General features: G+C 39.5%; 6 protein-coding genes and 1 long non-coding RNA gene across 12 annotated transcripts; 2 read left to right on the top strand and 5 right to left on the bottom strand.

The window, feature by feature from the left end:
• Positions 1-89: 89 nt before the first annotated feature.
• LOC129411190 (uncharacterized) lies at positions 90-1,350 on the bottom strand. The gene is made up of 3 exons (XR_008633184.1): positions 1,276-1,350; positions 412-577; positions 90-294 (listed from the first exon to the last, which is right to left on the bottom strand). It is a non-coding gene; the product is annotated as an uncharacterized LOC129411190 (long non-coding RNA).
• A 179-nt stretch (positions 1,351-1,529) lies between these two features.
• Positions 1,530-5,194, bottom strand: mfsd1l (major facilitator superfamily domain containing 1-like). Of its 2 annotated transcripts, XM_055161140.1 has the most exons (15): positions 5,080-5,194; positions 4,886-4,920; positions 4,745-4,785; positions 4,165-4,265; positions 3,950-4,059; positions 3,784-3,839; positions 3,559-3,702; positions 3,323-3,481; positions 3,138-3,253; positions 2,925-3,025; positions 2,721-2,832; positions 2,507-2,644; positions 2,297-2,436; positions 2,105-2,213; positions 1,530-1,985 (listed from the first exon to the last, which is right to left on the bottom strand). In XM_055161140.1, exons 3-15 carry the CDS (start codon positions 4,764-4,766, stop codon positions 1,857-1,859), a joined length of 1,437 nt encoding a protein of 478 aa, XP_055017115.1. In that variant the 5' UTR covers positions 4,767-4,785; positions 4,886-4,920; positions 5,080-5,194; the 3' UTR covers positions 1,530-1,856. The 2 variants fall into 2 exon arrangements, with proteins under 2 accessions (XP_055017115.1, XP_020779851.2); XM_020924192.2 differs by lacking the exons at positions 4,886-4,920; positions 5,080-5,194 and having other exon boundaries at positions 4,745-4,885.
• A 107-nt stretch (positions 5,195-5,301) lies between these two features.
• Positions 5,302-7,721, top strand: LOC110159614 (probable crossover junction endonuclease EME2). Of its 3 annotated transcripts, none has more exons than XM_055161144.1 (8): positions 5,302-5,785; positions 6,103-6,224; positions 6,300-6,338; positions 6,463-6,587; positions 6,663-6,741; positions 6,911-7,026; positions 7,103-7,292; positions 7,372-7,721. In XM_055161144.1, exons 1-8 carry the CDS (start codon positions 5,302-5,304, stop codon positions 7,525-7,527), a joined length of 1,311 nt encoding a protein of 436 aa, XP_055017119.1. In that variant the 3' UTR covers positions 7,528-7,721. The 3 variants fall into 3 exon arrangements, with proteins under 3 accessions (XP_055017119.1, XP_020779852.2, XP_055017118.1); XM_020924193.2 differs by having other exon boundaries at positions 6,300-6,383; positions 6,666-6,741; XM_055161143.1 differs by having other exon boundaries at positions 6,300-6,383.
• On the bottom strand, positions 7,717-11,822 carry LOC110159600 (SPRY domain-containing SOCS box protein 3-like). 2 transcript variants are annotated; one of them, XM_055161142.1, is made up of 7 exons: positions 11,516-11,822; positions 10,524-10,656; positions 9,550-9,736; positions 9,195-9,382; positions 9,018-9,120; positions 8,812-8,937; positions 7,717-8,711 (listed from the first exon to the last, which is right to left on the bottom strand). In XM_055161142.1, the coding sequence occupies exons 1-7, from the start codon at positions 11,554-11,556 to the stop codon at positions 8,164-8,166; spliced, it is 1,326 nt and encodes a 441-aa protein (XP_055017117.1). In that variant the 5' UTR covers positions 11,557-11,822; the 3' UTR covers positions 7,717-8,163. The 2 variants fall into 2 exon arrangements, with proteins under 2 accessions (XP_055017117.1, XP_055017116.1); XM_055161141.1 differs by having other exon boundaries at positions 10,524-11,822.
• Positions 11,823-11,968: 146 nt separating this feature from the next.
• On the top strand, positions 11,969-14,273 carry nubp2 (nucleotide binding protein 2 (MinD homolog, E. coli)). Of its 2 annotated transcripts, none has more exons than XM_020924175.2 (7): positions 11,969-12,070; positions 12,278-12,393; positions 12,475-12,673; positions 13,130-13,284; positions 13,514-13,624; positions 13,712-13,781; positions 14,053-14,273. In XM_020924175.2, exons 1-7 carry the CDS (start codon positions 12,055-12,057, stop codon positions 14,187-14,189), a joined length of 804 nt encoding a protein of 267 aa, XP_020779834.1. In that variant the 5' UTR covers positions 11,969-12,054; the 3' UTR covers positions 14,190-14,273. The 2 variants fall into 2 exon arrangements, with proteins under 2 accessions (XP_020779834.1, XP_020779833.1); XM_020924174.2 differs by having other exon boundaries at positions 11,983-12,070; positions 12,275-12,393.
• A 529-nt stretch (positions 14,274-14,802) lies between these two features.
• Positions 14,803-19,462, bottom strand: atp6v0cb (ATPase H+ transporting V0 subunit cb). Its single transcript, XM_020924241.2, has 3 exons — positions 19,203-19,462; positions 16,290-16,473; positions 14,803-15,773 (listed from the first exon to the last, which is right to left on the bottom strand). Exons 1-3 carry the CDS (start codon positions 19,273-19,275, stop codon positions 15,569-15,571), a joined length of 462 nt encoding a protein of 153 aa, XP_020779900.1. The 5' UTR covers positions 19,276-19,462; the 3' UTR covers positions 14,803-15,568.
• Positions 19,463-21,446: 1,984 nt separating this feature from the next.
• Positions 21,447-24,997, bottom strand: tbc1d24 (TBC1 domain family, member 24; the record flags this gene model as incomplete). Its single annotated transcript, XM_055161139.1, has 6 exons — positions 21,447-22,547; positions 22,620-22,860; positions 23,482-23,577; positions 23,722-23,785; positions 23,855-24,013; positions 24,825-24,997. Coding segments are annotated over 6 exons (888 nt in total), but the record flags the coding sequence as incomplete, so codon positions are not given.
• Positions 24,998-25,000: the final 3 nt, after the last annotated feature.

The raw sequence follows: 25,000 nt of genomic DNA, 5'->3' as shown, positions 1-25,000 counted from the left end.
CGCGGGAATACTGGCCAGTTTCTCACACAGAATGTAGTCGCTGGGGTCTATGAATGGCATTTGGCCCATCAGGGACTGTTTGGGGATGAGGTAGAGCACTTCTGCAATCTGGCCATCTTCAATGATGGACATCCGCCGCACTGAGTTCTTCCTCTTGACCCGATCCAGTACCACCATGTCACTGCTGTGGCTCGATCCGCAGATTCGGCCCAGGCTGTTCAGGTTCAGGAGATTGGACATGCTCATTTTGTCCAGAGAGTCCGCCAAGCAGTCCGAGGTGAACACGGACTCCAGCTGAGAAAGCATAAAGCAACACAAGTCAAAGTGCAGTAGTAGTCTCTTGAGGAAAAGTCAAGCGTTAAGTTGCTCTGTAATCACTGAGCGTTGTCTATGAGGCAAGCCAAGACTTACCCCTGCTGCATGCCTCTAAGAAGATTAAGAGTGGGAGGTATATTTTTAGGGTTTATCTTAACAGTGAACACAGGATCTGGGCTTGAGAAAGTCTTCATCAGGTAACCTTTCATTCCACTGGCCATCACCAGTAGACAGTGGGTGTCAGTCTGGTAATCCTCAGTCACTATGGGACAAAAAAAAGATTACATAAACTGCTGCTGTACACCTGTGTCATCAAGTCGTGTACAAGGTTAAAAAGCATTATGCAAAGTTTCATCTCTGCCATTTCGGTTTGTGCTTATTTGGATTAAACGGCAAACATAAAATCCTCAATCATGAATTACATTTCATGGAGGATTTCATCAAAATCGTTTGTATTTTTAGTATTACGCTTAGTCTGGCTCTGGTTCTTTAATGCCAGATGATAGACTATGTGGTCCTCCACAATGAAGCTGGCAAACAGTCAAAAGGGTTTGGTACTTGGAACTGGGAACTTTGAACCAAAGGAACCCAATAGTGAAAGACAAGTCTGAGCCTCAGAAGATACTGTAAAACAATAATTATGGCATAGTTCGGCTTAAGGTTAAAAAAAAAATATTTTTTTTAAATCTAAAATCTTTAATTACGATAAATAAAATACTAAACAAAGGCAGTAATAAATAAATAAATAAATAAATAAACACATAAATGGCCTGTAAAATGAAAACTTTGCATATTTTCAGCCAAACACACTTTAAAATACATTTTAAATGCTTAATCAAATTAAGAAGTTTTAACATAAAATCGTGTTTGAACTAGCCGCTGTAGCTGCGGGGTAGAAAGTTGGTTGTCTGGTAAAATCTGATGGAGGCTTTTCCCAACATCACCCCCAGTAACACTCACCCAAGCTTCACAGTGGTATTTAAAATGTGCTCATAAGCTTTAAACTATCTGGAAGAGAGATCTGTATATTTAAAGATGACATGAGCGCCTCAACTCTTGTGGGCAGCTGTTTTTTACTTTTCATTTGTGCTAAGAGCGCTACCTGCTGGCGTTAAAAGATATTACAAGCACCAATGCGGTAATGCATACAGACGTCAAGCCGTTAATAATATTTTTAGATTAAAAATAGATAAATAAGAATTTTTAAAAATAGATAAAGAAAAAGAGAAATTGTATCTTTATTTACATTTTTTTCTGGCACCAAATGCAGTCATTTTAAAAACGAATAAATCATAATATAAAATAATGATTAAAATGTATATAAAATCAGTCCCTTTATTAAGCAAACAAATCATAACAACAAATAAAAATAAAATAAGAAAGGTACTTGATTAGCGTTTCATTATAGCAGAATATTACATTAAAAGGGATGTCATCTGCTATATAAAAGATACAAGAGGTAAATATTTTGGGGTAATTAGTGTCTCTTAAAGTGATGCCCCACAGTAACAACTTTCTTATTTTATAAATTGACAAAAACTTTATGAATTGATTGAATGCTGCTCATCCTCATCTTCCTCACTCTGCTCTTGTGCCGGGTTGAGTGGTTCTCGGTCAGTCTCTCTCTCTGTCTGCGCTGATCTTTTGGTCATCTTGTTTAGCGTACCACCCTAAAAGCACACATACCACACAGGAAATATCAGAAATTAGACTTGATATAAGTGCATGTACACTGTATTCACTATATACTATGAAGTATTATATAACATAATGAAAATAGATTACCAACCTGTTTGTGATCCACAATATTTAGCATTACTGAGGTAATGATACAGCTGACTGTATTGGCCAACATAAAGATCATCATTCTCTGCCAACGCCACAGAGGAATCTTATCACTATAAAGAAAAAAAAAACAGTTAAACAGGGTTAAACTTATCCAAGCAATACAACTTTTACATTTACTCAAATTTATTCCAACCTTGATTTGGTTCCTAAAATCTGCCCAACGACCAAATTGGACACACCAATTCCAATCATCTGTATGGAGGTAGCGAGGCCCATGGCTGTCCCTAAGGTTGCCTGGGGAACCACCAGGGGAATAGATGGCCACATGCTTGCCTAGGATAAAGTAGAGTTAAGATTTAGTTTTATATATAGTTGTTTTTAACAATAGTGTTACAAAACTCACTGCAGCAAAAGAATAGGTGACTCCAAGCCAAATGGTTGATACAAGGGGAGGGACAAAGGTGAAGGCCAGTAGACCAAATACTGGTAGTGTGAAGACTGCACAAGCCACAGCGAAAACTCCGCGCAGACCCACATAATCCTAGAAAATACAAATAACAATATTCATTGACTTAAAGTATATTGAGGATGATTTCACTCAAAAAATGTGTACTTACTATCAGAATTCCCACACTGGCTGATAGGACCAGAGAGGAGTCATACACTGCCCCTGCGATATATGACGCTTCTTTTTGACTGTAGTCACTGTATTTGTCTTGGATGAACTTACTACCATTGACAGAAAATTTGAGCTTTAGTTGCAAACTTCCAAATAAATTAAATAAAAATCAGCAAATGTATTTAGATATATTTGTTATTACCTGGCATCAGCAATAAATGGGAAGATACCATTGTAGAAAAACATAATGGTGACAACCAGCAGCCAGTATCTAAGCGAGAGGAGCTTCACATCTTGAATCCTCTGAAAAGAATTAAGACAAAACCAGGCAAGGTCATGTTTAAACAATAAAATTCTGTATTGTAATTATGTGGTTTTGCATTAGAAATTGTATCTTAATATATAATTTTCATACCACTTTGCGAGACTCCTCTTGAATGGCGCCATCAAGACCAAGCTGCTTCATCCCAACCTTGTCCAGGGCACTGACGATGATGGCAGAAGAAAAGCCAAGGACACACAGTAGTGCACCTAAAAATATGTAGATGTTAACCTGCATTATGGTTTCTAATTTAAATAAATAATTTTGTCACTACCTACCTCCCCATAGAGTCCATTGCATGCCAAATCTTTCTTCAAACCTCTGCGTTAAAAAGAAATTAAGCACTGAGCCCAAACGAGAGAAAGCCAGCGTTAAACCGAAAGCCAAGGCCAGCTCCTTGCCCTTGAACCAAAACGCTGTGATCCGATTCTGAACAACTAAGAAAAACAATACTAACTTATAACACACTTACAATGCTGGTATGGTAACTGTTCATGCATATTAGTGTCCATACTAGTGAGAGATCCATTGCCTGACCCAAACAATAACCGGCCAGTGAGCATAAGGGGCAGGAGATAAGGGGTCCCTTTGAAGTGTGAACCCAGTGCAAACAGGGAAGACCCCAAAACACACAAGAACGAGAAGAGGAACACTCCAACTGCAACAACAAGAAAACAAATCAATACAAAAAAAAAATCAACAAGTCTTTTTCATGCTGATATATTATCTCCAAACGTACAGCGATTTCCCAGTTTGTCAATCAGAAATCCTGCCATTATCACTACTATAGCATTCCTATGGACATAAGAGTTGAGAGAGTTAGCTTAGTACTGACAAAACACAGTGATTTAATCATACTGGATAAAGTAGGTGAGGTGAGAGAGGATCCAACTGAATGTACTTACGTCCAAGCATAGATAGCATAAAGAAGATTGTACTGTTGAGGGGTCATGCCCAATCCCTCCACACACTCCACTGTTGTGTTGACAACTGTGGTATTGGGGCACGTCAGATTCTAGAAGAGGTGGTGAATAAGATGCACACTGGTGTTTATGCCCTGGTGTAACTTTACTTTTCTTTTATTCTAATTTCCTTGCCCTCTCTACCTTCCTATACATACCCCTTGAAACTGATCTTGCAAAACACTTGGCATGTCAAAGCAGAAGTAAGAGCCAAATGTCAGCAGGCAGTTGAAGAACAGCACCACAAAGCGATAATAGGCTGTGAACATAAAAGTACATGTATTACTGAATGAAAAGGCATACATAGCAAATACATACATTTGAAACACTATAATACACCCAAAACTAATTTCAATGCTTCACAGTAAGACACATAATATCTACATTTAAATACAGTTTTAGAGATTGCAACTTGCCCTGGGACTACAGGCAGAAAGGCATCTTTCCTTTTTTGGCCAATGTAACATTGTGCACAGTGTTCCTCTACAAATAAAAATGAACAGCTCATTGCACAGTGATACAGAGTCACAGACACATACACTGTAGCTAAATAGTATTTGAAATCAAATGTAAAATACAAAATACAATGGGTATGTAGGCTTCCTGTCACATGAGTCTGTAGATGACCCTAACATCACTTGCTGAGTTGGTATTTTTCTAACCCAGATGAGTGGACTTCACAAAGGGGGGGTAAAACAAAGTGCTGCTATGCGTGGAAATAACACTATCCAGACTTACCTTTCTCAGCGGGTTGAGCCATTGTGCAAAAAGGGTGAAAGCTACAAGAGAGAAAAACACAAATCACATCGTTTAGTGTTGTTTACATGGACAGAGCGCTGGCTAGCACAGTGAGTGGACTCCTGTCTCGTCTGCTACTACCTCACTGCAGATCTCCAAACAACGGGGATACGAATCTGTAACAAGAGCCAGGGGAACAGATTATTTATACATCGTACGTCACAAGTGTTACACTAACTATTTCCGCTGGAAACAGGAACACATGTGAAACTTTACGAAACATTTAAGAATCATCTTCATAATAAAAACAAACCTATTAAACTATCGTTTCTTACTTCAACTATACGTTTTTATCCCTATCCGGTGTCAGCTCGTTTAATAGCATTTATTGCACACTGTGGTGGGTATTTTGTCCCTTTGCGGGCACCGTCAGTAGAAAAACAAAAACAGGATAAAACAATCCACATTTGAAAGGACACTGCAAATGCACCCTTGTAGTATTGTTGGATTGTTGTAGGAATGTCTACTGTAAGTAGTCCGACTGTTACTGTTTCAAGATGGAAAAAGTCTCTGCATTACGTCGAGCTAAAACATGGGAAATATCTGAATCCGAGGATGAAACTGATGTAGAAAACAAACCAACCACACTTTTAAAATGGCAGGAGAAAGAAGCAACAATCCCATCTGTAACAGTGAGCACAGATTTAACAGAAGAGGATGCAAATCCTGACAAGACTCCTCCATCACCTGCAGCAAAAAACGAATCCAGAAAAACGTGTGCTTTGCCTCCTCCTCCCAAACCTTCAGCAGGTCCTGGGACCCCCAGTCCCACCAGGAAACGAAGGAGCAAAGAGGAGATAGAGCTGGACAGACAAAAGGGCCAGGAGAGAAAGAAGGCCAGGGAGAGGGCAAAGGCTGCCAAGGTCCAAGAGAAGGAGGAGAAAAAACAGGAGCAGCAGCGGAGGAGAGAGGCTGCACAACACCTCAAGACCCTCAGACCAGAGAACTGCCTTAAATGTCTCACTGTGTGCATTGACCAAGGTACTTAGGGATGGAATTATAAGACAAAATCATGATGTGTACATGTGTCCCTGTCATTTGCAGGCCACTGTATTCTATGTAATCACCTTTGACCTGTAATACGGTAGGTAGTTGCCATAGACAATGATGTGCTGCCAGATGTCCTAATGTTTAGGTCATAAGGCTCAAGCAGAGCAGCAACCTACCTTAACATTGTAAGTTCTGAGTTCTGGCTCTAGTGATTTGGCTACACACCGCATACTCATACTTCATTCCAGTTCATGTTTTAATGTCCAAAATCTTAATCATTTTACAATATTTTATTATGTCTATTATAGCTCTTCTACAACAAGAGGGATCAGATATTTTACTTGGGACATTGTCTTCTTTTGAATGGAAATTTCTTATTGAAATTCAGCAACTCAGGTACTCCATTACATGGACCAGACAACTCCCAGATGTATGAATTTAAATTTCCCTTAATAAATACTGTTATTGCTTGTTTATTTTGTTAATAGCAAATAGTCTTTTTCAGGATGGTGATAAAATAGTGGAGGAAGAGCAAGTTCTGCTGGTAATTGGGTGGAGTGACTTTTTACATCTGGTTCCAGCTGTAAAAGAAAGTAGATTTAGAATTGTAAAATAATAATAATAATAATAATAATACTGTTCATAGACATTTTTTGTTCACTTTGCAGATGTTAGATGAGGTAGGTGATGGTACAGCCAGGAATTCATATTTAAGCCCATTGCTGGAGTTTTTGAATCAAGATGTGAAAAAGGTTGTCACAATCCTGGTAACAGACTCTCCACTTGAATACATGTAAGAATATGCTGTCATTTTTACAATTAGACAAGTTACAATGTGAATGGTTTACTTACCTTTTCTCCCTGAAAGTAGAAGTTCTGTAAGTGAAGACTCATTTGAAGAAACCCTGGCCTCTGATTTAGGAATGGACCAACTAGAAATTGAAGAGGTTGGTTCTGTTTTTTGAGTTACATTTATTTTTATATCTTCATGATCATGGCAAAGGAGAAATTCAATTTGTCAACTGTCCAGTCTACAAATTGAATTTCTCCTTTGCCATGGATTCTACCTGGACAACTGAGGGTTTTTTCAGACTCTTCAACTGTATTTTCCCATAGGTCCTTGTCTACCTGCAGCTGTACAAAAATGTATCCTTAGCTTTTTTGGATGGCTGGCAAGGTGTGACTAAGCAAGTTGTTGCTGTGACCAAAGCATTGTCAAAACGCCCTTATAAGTATGTACAAGCCACTATGAACTATGTAATCATTTTCTTTACCCAGATCAGGCAGTGTATTTGTGTGCTATTGTAGACTGCTGACAGAACGATCTGAGCTGCCCTTCTGTGTGGACGGGTCTTGGGCCAGTGGTACTCGGGTCGAGAGAGATGGCTCAGGGCTGGAGCAGGTGTGGACTTTGCAGTTACAGCAGCTGAACAGGGTTAGTCCTGTTGTAGCTGCAACTATCACTGCAGCCTATCAGTCACCTAGGCTCCTCTTACAGGTATGTGTAAATACCTGAATATACTTATAATCTGTACACTGGGTGGTATTAACTGAAGTACATGATTCCTGTGTTTTAGGCTTACCAGAAGTTAGAATCAGAGGAGGAGAGAAAAAGTTTGCTTGCTGGACTCCTGATAAAGACTGGAGGTAAAGAGAGACGCATTGGACCAGAGATCTCCTCCAGAGTTTACCGCTGCTTCACAAGCCAAAATCCCCAGCTGGTCCTGGACTAGTCTGAGAATAGAATTACTAATATGGTTTCTAATGAAAGCTTGCCCCATGTCACTGCTTACATATTGTGATGTTTACAACCTAAAATAAGCCAGAGATATAATGTCCTAGTAATAGATTATTTATAATCATGGGAACATCTTAATGTGTGAAAATATTGGTGAAAGAAATAAATCATGTGCTTTTCTGAATACAATCAAGTGATAAATTGTATTTTTTTTTATTTAAGAACATAAAGTAAAAAAGGTAATCAAAACATTACTGTTAAAACAAAATTTCTGTTTACAAAACAGAGTATGAAAAGTTATTTCCCCAGAATCCTATTCCTGAGTAGCATGCAGATTTGTTGTACCTCCATTTGTTTTTAATGGCATTTAAAACATTTAAAAGACAAAAAACTATAGGAACATGGTTCCTAATAATTAAAGTGCAAGTTTTAAGTTATTTTAACACATTTTGGTATGAAATATGTTGCCTACATTAATTTTAAAGAATGAATCATTAATCATTTCAAAATTAGTTGTTATCAGTAGCCTCTTAATGTGTTATAAAAACACATGCACATGTTTTTCTGATTTCATAGAGTAGATGTCTGTGGCAAGGTTAGAGATTTTAAACAAATACAGTAAATATTGTGGTCATGTCCAACGGCACCTTTTGCTCCGGTAATCCTCTGGCTCAGAGCAGCAGCTGTCGTAATCACTGCTGGGTGGGGTGGGGGGGCAGAGGCAGGTGCATGAGTGAGTGTGGACAGTTTGACAGGGACACTGGTACAGAACAGGGTCAAACAGACTGGGGCAAGGGCTGAGGGAGGCACATGCACTCAGGCTGGGCACTGGGCTGGGGATTGGACTGATGCTCGTGCTGGAAGGCAGACTCATGTCTTCATAATAGACATGAGACAACTCCAGACTGGGCTCTGAAGTGTCATTATTGTGAGTGCTGTTGTTTAGGGAGAACACCCAACCCATCTGTGCCCTGAGGAGGCTGCGCAGACCAGGCGGCACATCCAGAGTGCTCAACACATCTGGACAGTGGGGGGACATGTGACGGAGCTGAACACAGCACAGGTACTGCAGTGAGGTGGGTGTGTAGCACGCGCGGATCACCTTCATACTGCTCTTGGCTGCAGTGGAGCACGCCATGGGGTAGAACTTCTTATTTGGTAACTTGGTGGCAGCGACACCTGGTGGTGCAGAAGTATTATTAGCACCTATTTACCACACAGTCAAGAGGATGAATGATAAAGTATTCTTGGTGCTGTGCAGAGCACCAAGACATCCTACCTATGCAGTGGCGATTCTTGTAGAAAGTCAAAGTACCATGCCACGTGTCCAGATGAACTCCAATTATGGACCCTTGACCAAACCGAGAGGAGAACCTGACTTTGTCTCCTTTGTGCTGGAACAGACCTAATGACATATTGTCAGGATTTCAGTTTGTAAATAACCTAGGGTTGAAAGTACATTTTACTATTGACTTGTACAATTACCTGTGTAGGAGAGACCCCAGCTGTCTTCATCATGACCTAAGAAGCTTCCAAAACTGTATTTAAACTTCTCCAAGTTCACTTCCAATGTTCCAATTCCCACCATCTGCAACAACAACAACACAAGAAACATTTATTTTACATCTCCTTCTAAAATGGACTCAAACATCTTGTACCCACCATATCTGTTCCATAGACAGGTGAGGTCATCTTCACTTCCCAGAAATACTGTCCCACTGTGAGCTCTTTGTTGCCCCTGATGGCAGCCGTCCCACAGCTGTAGTCTGAGTGAAAAGTCACTTTCCTGTTCTCACAGCTCAAGAATGCTCCAGTAGCATTGCACTTGTCATCCCAGACCCAGTCAAAATCTACAAATAAGGATTTAATGAATTAGGTCACACATTTGCTGAGGTCAAAAACAAGCATACATACAAGCAGTTTAACTGCAATTCTTTTGCAGCCTGTTTGTAATTTTATCAAGGGTAATGGTAATTTAATTATTTTTCCACATGCAAATGAGCTAGAGTAGATTCACCTTGATCCTCCTCTCCACACCGGCAGTCACTGATGAGGTTGAACCCATTGAGAATGGCCCCCAGAGTGGTCTCATCGTGCTGCTGACACTGGCAGAAGGACTCCCCTGTCACTGGAACTGTACTGGGCAGAGCCAGCACCTCAGGGACTGGCTCCAGGTGACCAACCTGTGTGGGCAGCTCACCAATCTGATCACAAACAGCATATGCAGTTACTGTTTTCAGAGACATGTCCATTGTTCATTCAAAGTGGTCACTTTCAACTGTCTTGAAAATCTGCCTCCACTAGTGACACAGCAAATGAGTCATGGTGCCTATATGACTCCCTACACTGTGTTGGACATTCAACCCTTTCCCTGAAAGCTGCTCTGAATTCCTATAGGCCGAACAAGTTACATGCTCTTGCACGTAAAATTAGACTCATTCCAAAAATACTGAGCCCCTTGAGACCCTCTATGCCCTAATACTGTGTCAAAACCCTTTTAGACTTAGGACAGCCTTAGTGGAAGACTACTAGTACAGACTCAATGGAAAACTACTAGTAAGTAGTTCAGTTGGTAGTGAGTAGAGTAGTAGAGTGATTGGAGCCCGCTATCAACATGAACATCATTGGTAGAGCAGTCAGATCCACTGATCCACAGGATGGCGATGTGATTTCAGCTCCCAGCTCCTACAGATGAATACTGTTGTTGTGTCTGTGTACATTGGTGTATGAATGTGTGTGTGAATGGATGAGTGGTTCCGTGATGTAAAGAGCTTTGAGTACCTTGAAGGTGGAAACATGCAAAATTAAAATGTGACCATTTACCATTTTATAATCTAGTGAGACGTTTGGTACACTGCATATTAAATGATTTCTATTGTAGTTTTATTTAGTTTTGTTACATTTTTATTTAATTTTGCTTTATTTTATTTTATTAATAGTTGATTCCCTCTTCATTTCTTTTTGCCCCAGTTTTAATACTTGATGCACTACCTGTGTTCCTTCCTGTGGCTCTTCCTCTGCTCTGTCCCAGGTGTGGATCAAGGCCATGGTATCTGCCTCTCTCTGGGTCTCAGCCCAGGCCAGACGTACTCTGCTGTTCCGGGCCCTTCTCAGCATGGCGGCTCTGTGGACAGAAGGCGGACACCTTATGACCAGCTGGCACATGCACAGTAGGTCACACACACTCGGTTTACTGCATGTCATGTGAGGCCAGGGAGATCTATGTCATATCTATGCCTCACTACTCAACACATTTAGGAGTAATATTTAATTTACATATTACTATCTTTTTACATGTATATATTTGTGGATTATTCATATTAAGGTACTAATATTATCATTAAATTACTGATAGTGCATTGATCCTGTGGCACATGTCTTGAACGTGTGATGTTTGCTATTTATAGTTTATTGTTGCTTTATATTTAAATCTGTAATATTTATGGATGGATTTATTTACAATAAAGAAGCTAATAATTACCCTATTAATAATTTACAAAAACATACTTGTGTAGCCATAGAAAATAATGTTATTTGGGAAAGGTGCACAGTTGACACTTGAACTATGCTCACTAATGCACTTTACATAATTTAAGTAATTCTTTCTCGTACAATACTGATTTTATTTCTACAGTTTTCCTAGTAATTCCTGAACACACCAGATGCTGAGTGTCACAGCAGCAGGTGCAGGAGTTAACTGCCATTCATTTAGATTAGTTAGTCTGGGGCTAGTCTTACTTTAATTGGTCCTTACCCTACATAAGCTTCAACATGCAAGAAGCTCTTTGAATAAGACGGTATCCAACTTGGAAATATCTGCCATTTAAAATGTTTGAGCGAAATCGACTATAACCTATGTATGAAGTTATGAGAGTTTAATAATGTCATCTTTGGCCGTATGGGAAGACTCTGGATGTAAAATACACTTTTTAATAACAACAGTTGCCAGACGAAACTATTCTCCAAACAATGCAGTATCTTACCTTGCGGTGGTCTTCTTGGACGCTGTCTTGCAGTGGCTCATTTGATGCCAACGTGGTCCAGATCTGACTGTGACAGGTGCGCTATGAACCCTGTCCCACTTCTCCAAGAGCCAGACGTAAACATTACTTTTCCACGCCCTCCAACAGCATGTATTGGATAAGCCCCAGATGCAAGGAGGAGTCTATGTAAATGTAACCCAATTGAGATGGAAGGGTGCAAGTCACATTGCCCTTATCACCTAAAACACATTATGTACTGTCATATTTGCGAAAACCCAAATAATTTAACGCACTTTGCTGATTTTTTCTTTTCTATATAACAAAACAATGGTTTATATTTATACTGATAATGTAACTACGTAAAATACAATGAATTGCGGAGCGTAATGCTGTTGGTGCAGAAGCGACAAGGGCGGGACAGAACTTAAAGCGTATTCACTGATTGGCTAAAATATTGGACCGTGCGTCACAAGATACGGAAGTGTTCAGCCTTCTAAGGCAACTGCGTGCATCAGCCACCAGGCACTTCCACAAGAAATATGGAACAAAATACAGGTAATTTATCGCTTCTTTATAATGTATAGCTAGTCCTGAAATGACAAAAGTTTACTTTTACCCAGATATTGTTCATGATCCGACACTCACTGTTATCTTGTAAATTTTGGTGATGTTAATAGTCCTGCAATAATCTTACCAGGAAAAAAAAGTTTTTCTTAGTGTTTTGTCTTGTAATTGTGAATTTATTATTCCATACCAAAGCAGATAGCAACTTATCCCAGGTTCGACATGTGGTCCTTGTTCTGTCTGGAAAAGGAGGCGTTGGGAAAAGTACTATCACTACTGAACTGGCACTGGCCCTTAGACAAGCAGGCAAGAAGGTACCTTCTCACGTGAGAATGAGTTATACATTTAAGCTTACATAATACAACTAAGAACATGGCCAATGCTGTGTTTAAAAGGTTGGTATCCTGGATGTGGACCTGTGTGGCCCCAGTATTCCTCGGATGTTGAGTGTTGGGCGTCCAGATGTTCATCAGTGTGACGCAGGCTGGGTGCCAGTTTACACAGACGCGCAGAGAAGCCTCGCTCTCATGTCCATTGGCTTTCTCATGGAGGATCCTGACGAAGCAGTGGTGTGGAGGGGACCTAAGAAGACAGGTACTCACCCTGGATTGTCACTACATGTTTTGTTTTCAGAGGACATCACAACATTCTGTTGGCTTATAGTGTTTGATCTAATGTCTATTACATTTCTTTTTGAGGTAATTGCCTTTGCCATTAAATGTGTCCATCATGTTTCACATTCTGTTTTTTCTTTTTGGATATTTCTAATGAAAATGCCATTGTGGCTCCTGCCCCCTATCTGAACTTGTCACATTTTGAGTACAGTTATATCAGATACATTGTTAAAACATTTATGTTGTATGTATTGTAAATCACAACTTCATGTTCTATTTAGTCTTTTAGTTCTGCACAGCTTTAGTCTTTGTTCAGTAGTATTTGATTTGTATATTTTAGCTCTGGCTGGTAAATAGACATTAAATTTCACTCAAATAAAATCTGATAAAAAATGTTACTAAAAAATATCTTACAAGTTAATAATGTCATCTACAGCTTTGATAGGTCAGTTTGTGTCAGATGTGTCCTGGGGAGAGCTAGATGTCCTGCTGGTGGACACTCCTCCGGGGACATCGGACGAGCATTTGGCTGTTCTGGAGAACCTGAAGAAGCACAGAGTGGATGGGGCTGTTCTGGTCACCACTCCACAGGTAACAGTTGTGCTTCATTGTTGTCATTATCACCTAGTTTTTTTTGTTTTAAATGTGTGGCTTGATTTATTGTTGCTGTTCAGATATGATTTATTTTTCAACTATGATTTTAAATGCTCTTTCAAAAAAAAAAAACCCTAATGAAGAAATTCCATTCTGACTTACGATTATATTAAGATTAATTTCAGGATTTCTAATTTGAATTATTTTTATTTTTTATCACCTCAAGGCTGTGTCTACAGGGGATGTGAGGAGGGAAATCACCTTTTGCAAGAAGACAGGAGTTCGTATATTGGGCATTGTAGAAAACATGAGTGGATTTGTTTGCCCACATTGTTCAGTGAGTATATTTAGACTACATAACGTCTAGCATTGTTTTTTTGTTTGTTTGTTTTCATGTGTACTGTATTGAACACTCACTTCACAGGAATGCAGCAACATTTTCTCAAAGGGTGGCGGTGAAGAGTTGGCCAAACTCACTGGATCAGTCTTTCTAGGTAACGTAGTTCTTGTAATGTAAGCCTTTGACCACAAGGTGTCATGTTATCCCATCTATGCGTATTGCCTTTCATTCATGAATCTGAGGCCTTGTACTCCATCACTGCTAAAATGGTAGGTGCAGTCAGCGCTGTAGTAGTGATCTTAACATGGGCTACTATACTTACACTACATAACCCAATTAATGTGCTCATAGTTCAGTTGTAATCAAAACCAAAGGCCCTGTGCCAATCAGTACTATTTTTTTGATCAAATGGGATTCTCTTTTAGGGTCCGTGCCCTTGGATCCACAACTGAGCACCAGCACAGAGGAGGGCAAGGACTTCATGCAGTCATTCCCAGAAAGCACCACATTCAGCGCAATAAGCAGTATATGTGCAACTCTCCTCCAAAGCCTTGAAAATTGACACTGTATTTTTGTTTTATTTCCAAATGTATGTTATCAAATATTTTTACTAATTTAACTATTAAACATCAAGTGCATGGCATTACCCTGTTTTTGCAAAGTCCAATTTTTTTTACCCCATATTGAGAAAACAATTGTACTATAGATTAGAGTCAAAGGATTACTCAAGGCAATTTTATGTGTGAAAGCCAAACCAAATCTATGTTGGAATCTCCTTTAATTTGATTGTGAAAACATTCATGTTGACACATCAGGATAAGTTTTAATACCAGTGTTAATACAGGATTGTAGATTGGGGTTTCAGTAAAGGCGCCAGAAGCAGTGCTATTTTAAGAAAACATATTCCAGATCAAATCAGAACAGTTCCTTTGATAAACAAGGCCAGTCCAAAAGACATCTTATGATTTCTATTTGCTACCGGATGCATCAGCCACATCCAGCCAATCAACGCATAGACTTTTGATCTGGAATAATGTCAGAAAAATGGCCTGCTTGTGAGCGTCATACAAAAGCAACAGAACACTGAACTCCATGCAGGATTTGAATGGCTGGAATGTGAAGAGATGAGTTACAGCCACAAATGAGGTGAAGGTGGAGGATGAAAAGGAGATGAATTTTGGAAATTACACCTGTGACACCCACCACTGGGCACACACCTTTAATGCAAACAGCAGTACTACAGGAAAACACTGAGGTTTGAGAATGTCGCATCATGATTAGAATATAGCTACACACAACTCCCACTCCACCAGAAACATACTAAAGGCAATCTTAATTATTAAGTTACATCCAGAGGAATCCAACCACTTATCACAATTTACCCACAGTGCATAAATCTATCTATATAGATATTTATATGTCTGTATATATGTATATTATATCCTTGGATTAAAATTCAATTAACAATTTATTATAAATAAAATCAGTGGAAAAAAAATCCATAAGTCCATACACATATCTCTTTACAAACAGATCCTTAAGATTAAATGCAGAAACTGTGTCAACTCCCACAATGATATGAGAGAAATAAAAGCTTTGTGGCCCTTTGGTCAGCTTTCATAGACCAGAGGCCAAGCTGCTTCAGCTGGCCTCCAGGCCTGAAATAAGTGGAGGGAGAACAAATCATACGACTTTTTGAAACACACACGCACACAAGACAGACAAATCACTACATTGCGCATTTACAAGTTGACTATCAAACTGGGACAACTGTACACATTGTTGATATAAGACCATATTCATAGATCCATTTTAATAAGTTCCCCCCTTGCCTTTACTTGTTTCATCTTGTGTGGCAGAAATTTACATTTTTTCCCCTGTTTTACACTTTCTCCAGCAGCAACATAAAGGACAGATTTTGTAATGGAGATGTTTGGGAGTTTACTTCGTAGAGAGAATTAGGGCAACAATTAAACCATAGAGCCCCAAGACCTCAGCAAAAATAAGGATAAGGATCATGCCCACAAATAGCCTTGGCTGTTGAGCTGTGCCTCTTACTCCAGCGTCGCCCACAATGCCGATAGCAAACCCTGCTGCCAGCCCACTCAGGCCTACACTCAGTCCAGCTCCCAGGTGAAGGAAACTCCTGCACACAAACATACACACCCATTAGAGCATTCATTTGTTATCTACGCTCAGTTAAAAAGACAGTGTACAACTAGCAATGTGACAGGAGCGATAAGCACCAAAACATTTTTGTCTCTTGCTTTCTGGGGAGCTGAAAAGCATTTGAATTGAGCACATATTAAATCAGTCTGATTAAGGACATGATCTATCCTGATGCAGCCCTGATATGCTGTTTGAGAGTCATAATGGTGCAGCTATACTAAGCACAATTGATGCAGCTGTGGAACAATGCGTTTATTTAACAGTTTTGTTCACTATGTGGAAACAAAATATTTGCCTAGTTTTGCTCAAATCACTTGTATTTTACAGAAACAAGTCTGTAAACACCAATAGGTCTACTTAGGGTCACAGATTTATTTATTGGATATAATGGCAATTAAATGCAACAAAGTGGTGAACTCCGTGATATTTGACTACTGTTTACATAAGGCTGTGTAGATCAATACAATGTATGAAACATGAAGTGGACACTCACTTGTAGAGGCTGACCCTCTCTGAAATGTTGTTGGCAATCAGCACCGCTACTACCAGGCCGTAGATGGCTATGATACCTGCCATGACCACAGGGATGATGGACTTCATGATGAGCTCTGGCCTCATGACCGACATGGCTGCGATGCCTGTACCGCTTTTGGCTGTTCCATAGGCTGCTCCCAAGGCTGGTGAGAGAGGAGACCATTGTTTAAAAATACAGAAACATTATATCACTGGAACCTGGCTTTACATTTTATGCAAAATTGAATTATGACTTAAATTATGTAATTAAAGTTAGATATAATAAGGTGTTGCTTATTGACTGATCAAGTTGATAAAGTGGAATTCACCCAGAATCAGGTAATTGCAAAAAACAAAAGAGGAAGTGATAAAAGGCACAAAAGAAACAAATGTTAATTATACTTCCCCATAAACATCCATTATGGCTCAATCTAGGGAAATACAATGAGTTGTGTTAGTGCAGACATTGCTCAAGCACCATATGTAAGGATATGAGGTTTTCTGTATTAGTAAAGATGAAACAGAATTCATAAAAAAAAAAGTGAAGGACCCCTGCAAAATAAAACGAGTGGCCCATCCACGAGTACCAGCTGCAGCCACTGAGACCACACTGGCTGGAGCTTGGCATCAGTAAAATAAAAAGGGAGGAGTAAAGTGCATCATCAGCATTCATCGGGACAGCCTGTGATGAAGAGCAGAGCACTCTACGTCATAGCATCGTCCTACTGCAGGAGCACGCTGGGCTAATTTTAGCACAGCAAAGACTTTCTACTAAAAAATAAATATCAATACTCACTAAATCACTAATCACTAAAGAGTCGATATCTCAAGGACACTACCTTGTGTTGTCCTTTGGAGTTTGCCTACTTCTTTGTTTATTCTACTAAACAGGACCTGTACGTTAAGAATATTAAAACAAGCCAGTCAATCTCTAATGTACACATGGCAGCTAGCCACATTGCCAGTCGCTCCATATCGATTCACACTGTGACTGATCCCATCAACATTAGGTTTAAATCGCTCAGGCTCATCTAAAAAGAGCACTGTACGGTAATAAGCAAACCTGGTATAGACACAAGGTTCTTTTTCCGGCCTCAGTTAATTTCTATTAAACATTCGTCAGTCACCATTACCGGAGGTTTGATGATGCAGCAGCGGAGAAGTAAACCTCTGGCTTTAATCCAAATCCTGTCATTTTAGGTGCTTTACATCTTGCAGCGTGATATGTGATGTGTGGAGCGCCCTTGTGACGTCCTGTGCCTCTGGCTAGACACACTTTCCGTGAACAGCCCACGCAAAGATGGACTAGGCCAAAGCAAAGCAAAATGAGGAAGCGACCGTGTGTAGAATAGATAGCTGGTCACGTTTGCAAAATGTTTCTCCTTTTGTGAAACTCATCACTATTTTACAACTGGGATCTTTCTAAGAAATTAACAAGTGTAATAAATGTCTCAACCAGTCACACACTTCTTACCAATTGATTTTTTGAACATATTTGATATTATTGTTGAAAGAAGCAGGGGTTGGTGGACCACAGTAGACATGCACCTACTCATCATGAATAATAGCAGGCCAGTGTCATCTGTTCTGTGTAGTCAGGATCAATGAAGCCAGTAGTCACATCACTAGACAACCCCCGACACCGGCCAGCATCACCTGACACCACAACAGCAGAGTAATTTACTGTCGCGTAATTACACATAACCTTTTGGAGATTTCTGTCGCTTTCATTTTACAACTACAGGTATAACTCATGTGATCTGCAAATATCTGTACATAATGGATGACCTCCACTCATATATGGTACTCAAGCAGACCAGTACTATTATACACATAAAGCTGATCTAATACCTCATCAAAACATCACCTATGAAAAATATATTTTAATAGTTTGCCATAACAATTACATCTTAATAGGCATTTGACTGAGTGTGCATAAATGTATGTTACTGAACATACTGAACTTAATTATAAAAAGCTCTTTCGGCTTGGATCGTTACTGATTGATGCCAGTAGCTTTACGTTCAAACACTGGGCCTTTCCAAGTCAGAAGTCTCATCATGTGATCATCATGTGACTTTGTATCAGTCCTTTGAGCAATAAGGAAGTTAACCATCTTAGGCATGAATCAACCATTAGATTTTTTGAGGGATAATAGAATCTGGAAATGCAGACATTAATTGATTACTATAGAAATTATGTCTTCACTCCACAGAGGGACTGGACTGCATTTATATTTTAGTATTTACTGATATTAAAGGCAAAAAGGTTGCCAGCAAGACAAAAGTTAGGTCACAGGCCTATTCTATGCCAGCACTTAAAACAAGCAGACACTCGTCTGATGTTAAAATGATAGCATTTCCTCTAGCACGTTTGCAATCTTAGTAAACAGCTGAATGCAAAACGTCTAACGATCAGTGTAATCTGAAAGGAAAAGAAAAATGTACGTGTTTTATTATTTTAATTTGATTCATTTCAGGTGTTCCGCGCGCCTCGTTACAAAAGCCGTCAAAGCTTCAGTCAGGAGCGAGTGTAAATGTAGTCGTCATCAGATGGTTAGCCTTGTAGCATAGCACGCGCGGTCTTGAAAGAGAAACCAATGCTAAAATCTACCAAGTAAAGTGCGATGTCGTGTGAATGAGATCAAATCCAGCTCTCTGGCTGTTTTACTGTCCCAAAGGCTTGATAAATGACAGCTAAAGATTAGCACAGTCTTAGCAAAAAGCTAGTGGATGGCTGTGCACGTAAGCCGTAAGATACGGATCATGGCTGAGCACAAGCCGCCTGGGGAGAAGGATGGGGATACACACGGGCTGGCAGCGCATGATCTCAATTACGATTAATAATGACAATTGTATTCATCAAAAATGAAATTATAAAATTGTATAATTACCGCTGAAAACCATCGCCGCAGAGGCACCCATCACTGCGAAGAACGGAGAGTATTCGGGGCTTTCAGCCGACATCCTGGCTTATAGAATATAAAAATAAACTTAATATAAAATTAGAAGCAATGAAGTCCTTATGCAATCAAAGGCCACAGAGCAGATAAAGGCCGAGAATGCGTGGATCGTGTGACCACCTAACTACCAATGTAAACGGGATAGTCACGACTCTACAGATAAATACCCGGCGCAGCAACACAAAATGGCGAAGCGGAAAATATCACCTGACTGGCCGCACGGATGGGACCTCCCATCAGCTGGTACTGGTGCGCGAAGGATACTTTGTTTTACCATACTCTTATCATCTCGTCGTTTTAATATAATTCCAGGCGCATTATAAAGGTAAATAAAATATTTATCTGGGGATAAAATGGCGACATTTTAATGTTTGAAGGTCACCCCTATGATGCATCAATGGTGTGGTCCTCTGCAGGGTTTCCCTTCACCTACGGCCTCAACCTTCAAAATCACAACTGGGGTGCGAAGATGGGGTTAAATACGAGGGTGGAACCTGTACTGTAGCCTACTTTTAAAACTATATTTGTGATGGGCAAAGAGCTGTGGCTTAAGTCTTTGGATGTACACTGGGCTACATAATCAAACTTAATTTCCCATTTCTTTATAATCAAACGGGTATTTTCTGTTCTTAAGGCGCATGTCCACATTTATATCCACATTTAGCACCACAACCTTACAATGGCGAAAAAGATGGTTATAACAGCCAGCTGTGACATGCAGCAGCGTGGTGCGTGTGACTGAGGGAGAGTTTGAGGATGAGTGTGGTGGGGGAGGAGACCCCCACTCCACCCTATGGCTAAGTGTGCATGTGCCTGATGCAGAGAGGAGGGTGAGGCTGGGGAATCACAGGAGAGATGACATGAGTGACTCACACACACAGAAGACATGCAGTCCCATGCCTGCTGCTCTTCCTCTGTCTTCATCCATCCTCTGCTTCTCTGCACTGGTCTGGCCACACTGTAAACCCCTCCCCCACCCCAGGAGAGCCCCATTCACTACTCTTACTATAAAATGCACTACCACAGGCCATGCACTGCTCAGTTATAAAAAGGACAGGGATTCACACGAACTGTGTGAATCCCTGTGAAATGAATGTGGGAGGATGTAAACTATCCCATATGAATTTAAAGGTGAATATTTTAGCTACTATTAATAGCCTATCATTTTCATCAACACTGTGTACACAACCTATTATAAGTTATATGATATGTGCAAATATTACAGTTAGCTACTGCTTGTTCTAACTTCAGGATCTTTCTGCAGAATTGTTAACAATTCCACAATGTAATTTACAGGGGGAAACATAAAATGTATTATTTGGACTATATGCCAGTTCATTAGGTCTACTTAAAAATGTTACATAAGATTTATTACATATCAAAGTCAGTTTGGTTATGGTTACATTTGCATGATATCATATTAGGTCACCTTGTCTCAGTATGATGCAAAACAATGACTGACATAGTTTTGATTTGCTAAGGCAGTTAATCCACTGTGCACAGAACCTTATGATCCAGGGGGGCTGTCCAGGAAAACACCCCTCTCAGTGCAGTCGTAAACATTTAAGCTCCTTACTCCTTCAGGCTAGAAAGCATGGTTTTCAGAAGAAGCGCCAGACCTACACCCAAAGGAGCAGCTAAATATAGACTAGCATGTGTGATTAGCTAAGTGTGAATCCTCAATGAAGAGGGACATCTTAAGTTGGCAAGACCCGCTCAATGCATCTTATAGTAGAAGAGTAATTACACTCTGTGGTGTCAAACACATCAATTTTATAGCATGCATTTGGCTGCAATTAAAATGTCAATACAATTTGGTGATGTTATTTTATTTTATCATTTTCTACTTAAGCTGGTCCTTTTTCTTTAATTACTTTTATTATGTAGCACTGTACTATGTACCAAATCTGCTTACTTGAATGTAATAATTTGGCAGTTTGTAGACATTGTTGTTTTAAACATCATGATGTAACATGATATACATAATCTTTGTTTGGGACACAAAGAGTATATTTGTGACAACTTTAAAGGACTGAGCCATTGTAAACTATCATATTAAAACTGACTTAGGTTTTTTAACTTCCATTAACTCCTTTAGATTAGGATTATCTCTGACTCATGTCAGCTAAATATTTCCAGTCATGTTGACAACCTTAAACTTCCACAAACACGGGCAGATGATACGCATGAGTAATTTTGTTCTAAATTGAGAATACATGTACAGAGACAGAACATTTTTGCAAGTGACCCAGTCCAATCAGATGCCAGGATAACAGGGCATAAGATGTGGTCAGCTGACTTTTAAAGGCATCTGGCACATTTGTGAGGAGTCTGAAGACGTTAAACCTCATTGGAGCAACAAACAGAAATAGTTATAGGCAATAGAAAAGAAATACTAGAGTACTTCTTTTTACTTAAAAGTACGTTCTTGTATTTTCACATGATATTCAATACATATAGTAGTATTTTAAAGTGACAAAACCAACAAGTTACATATAAGCATGTGTATGATACTGCTTTTACACAAAAAAGGTAACAGGGCCTGAAACTGGAGAGATTAATGTCACAATGGCAAGGAACATTTTTATCTATTATTCACATATGAGGTGATGTTTTAAAGTTCTTTTGAAAAAAATAACTACAGCAAATATTCATTCACCAACAGACCATTCAACATGACCAACACAGGACATTTCACTACAGTATTCCTCTTCATTATATTATTTCATTATATTATAATATACACAAATAGCTACACCTGACATACAATGCACAACACTTATTTATGGCCGGGTCCAGGACAGAAAGTTTGTTTTTTTTTATTTGGCAAGACTCCATCTGAGATTGTTTCATTCATGAGTTCAGGTACTTCATGACTTTTGAGGATTTTAATACTTTCAAAAGATACAATTTGTCTTAATTTTCATTACGCTGAAACCCATGGATTAACATATATAACCTCAAAACATCTTTGTGAGACAATTCTGCAGGATGACCCAGTGAAGGGAATAGGTCACAGCAAACCAGCATGACACCTTGGCTGCCTTGGATTCCTTCCTTTTTCAAAAAGAGTTTCATCTTGGACTGCATATTACTAGTGTTTGTAAGTCTGCCTACTGCTTTAGGAGGCCATGGTGTCCTGGAAGCCCCAGACCTCCAGCAGTGACACCTGGAAGGTCTCTGCACACAGAGGAGGGTTGTCAAATGTGGCACAAGTTGCAGAGCGCCCATGGTTAAGCTCAGAGTCTATGTACAGTGCATTACCCTCACCTCCACCTGGTCAGACACAAAAGAATAAAGAATTAGCTTCTTATGATACAGTATTAAAAGGTAACACTGGCTACTCACCTATTATGATAGAATCAAAGTTTCCAGCCATGAACATGGAAGTGTTTTTGGAGGTGAGGTTGAAGTGGCGGGCAGACAGAAAAGGTGACAGTTCCCCTACAGGCTTCTCTGGCTGCTGCAGGTTATTGCTGTCTTGGCCCTCAGTCGCAGCGGAATCATCCTCAGCTTGAGTCTTTAAAGAAGAAGCTAATTCAGGATGGCGGATCACCACCCACTCGTAGCGCTCCATCTCTGGCTTTAGCTAATGAGACAAACAGAGTCAAAGCTATAGTTTAAGTAATTAGTAGTAGTAGTAGTAGGTAGTGTAAGTGCAAACTTTGACAAATAAATGGGCAAACTAAATTGTTTTTTGATGATACCACAGAAGCATGCTTATACAAATATGTACACATATATGTTTCTATGTTATTAGGGGTTTTCTGGTTGACCTCTCATCAGGTCTACTGTCGATTGTAGCTCAGCTTACAGGAGTTTCCGTCTGTGTCACTGTGAAGGAGGAGGGCATTTCTGTGGTGCACACTCAGCTACAGCTGCTCAGCACCACCAATAAATAATGCACATAAGAGGCTCCACAGTCAGTGTGGAGCTGCTCTGTTTGGATCAGGTGCTATGCAAACTTGCATGAGCATACACAGTTGCATGGTGACCATTTGTGCAAAAGAATACACTGCAAGGTGAGCGTAGTGACCTGTGACAAAGGCCTTCTAATAAAGAAGCAGGCCAGTAAAGCCAATGACCCATCAGTACGGTACTTAAGCAAGTGTGTATAGCTCCCTCTGGTGGCCAAGTGACAATATTACACAATGGTAATAAGGGTAATTGGAGTTTGAAAGTATTAAGTATTATTTGGGTATGAACCAACCTTGAAAACAAAGCACTCTCCAGTTCCAAAGAAACTTAATTTATTTCCACCTCTCTTGCGCTCCTCCCAGTCTGTAGACAGAAAGGCTCCACACACCTGAAGAAAACAAACAGCACTTAAAGTAAGTCTTATAATGGTCCATTTTATATGCAGCAAATAATTTACTTTTCTCTATTCAAAATAACTGTATCTCACAAATTTATACTCAAAGGTCCCTAAAGAAGTATTATGGTGTCTTACATCACCATCTGTTGTCCGAATGAGGAGCAAAGTGGGTTCGTAGCCTTCACAGTGGGAATAGAACCTGTAACAAAATTTTATTTATTTAAAAAATTATAATAATTTACTAAAGTGAGTCCCATTTTGATTGTACCTAGTCAGGCTGCAGCCATGAGTAGACGTGGTGAAGAGAAGCTGCGGTTGGCAAAGGGCAAAACGTTCAGGGATCCACGACCAGATGTCCCGCATTTCCTTGGCACTGACAATCTCCGAGGAGAAAGTGTCAGGGTTAAGGGCCAGCTGCACATTCCGTCTTCAGCATTGGCAAAAGACACAGGCACAGTCAAACAGTATTAATAAGTGGTTCCCCCTAATTAGTATAATTATATATAACACTAAAGGCTTTGAAAATGGAAAGATGACAAAGATATGGTGATGGAAATATAAAAGAAAACCCACCTTGAACTGTACAATGAGAAAAATGTTGCAAACACAGGAGAAGATGAAGATGGAGGATGAAAAAATTAACAAACAAGCAGAAGAAACAGAAAAATGAGCCACAACATAACACAAAATAGTTTTTAGATAGAGATTATACTAAAATGTTGCATTGGTCACAGAAGGTCCTTCATTCAGACTAATGTTGGTGTCCAAATTTGTACAGAAGTGTGAAATGAATATATACCTACAGTGTTTCTCAATTTACCTGTTATTTTAATTGTATCTATGTGCTGCTTTTACTCAGCTACTTTTAAAATGTACACATATATTAATTCCTATTGCTGGTCTGTTTTATTACCTCATATGTGCCTCTTTATCCTATGTATCCAATTTTTTGCATTTGCCTAATTCATAATGCTTTTTATTATTTAAAAAATGTAAAATGTATGATTTAAAATTTACATAATGTCTGAATTGTTTATGCATAAATTTTAGTTTCATGTTGTAAAAATGAAAATGATTTATGTAAAATTTGATTAAACTATATGAAAAGTTTAATTAATTAATTAATTTTAATTAATTAATCATTGCATTTATATAGCACCTTTCAAGATACCCAAAGCCCTTTACAGTTCATTATTCATTCACTCAACACTCAGTTGAGTTTAGTGGTGTAAGTGTACCGTTTCTGTTTGACAGTGATCCCTTTCTGCTGCAGGGATTTCTCATTGGTGAGCTGGAGCAGGGTGATTTCTTTACGGCTGAACAGTCGAATGGTGAAGGCCTTCTCTAACAGCTTCTCAGGACTGATGCTGGAGCCAATGCCCTTTACAAACGCCTGGATTTCAGCTCGCACCTT

Source organism: Boleophthalmus pectinirostris, unplaced genomic scaffold (assembly GCF_026225935.1).
Source record: "Boleophthalmus pectinirostris isolate CB_2022bp ecotype Guang Dong unplaced genomic scaffold, ASM2622593v1 HiC_scaffold_354, whole genome shotgun sequence".
Classification (NCBI taxonomy): Eukaryota; Metazoa; Chordata; class Actinopteri; order Gobiiformes; family Gobiidae; genus Boleophthalmus; species Boleophthalmus pectinirostris.
Note: the sequence above shows the minus strand (reverse complement) of the source record. Positions and strands in the feature narration are given on the sequence as shown.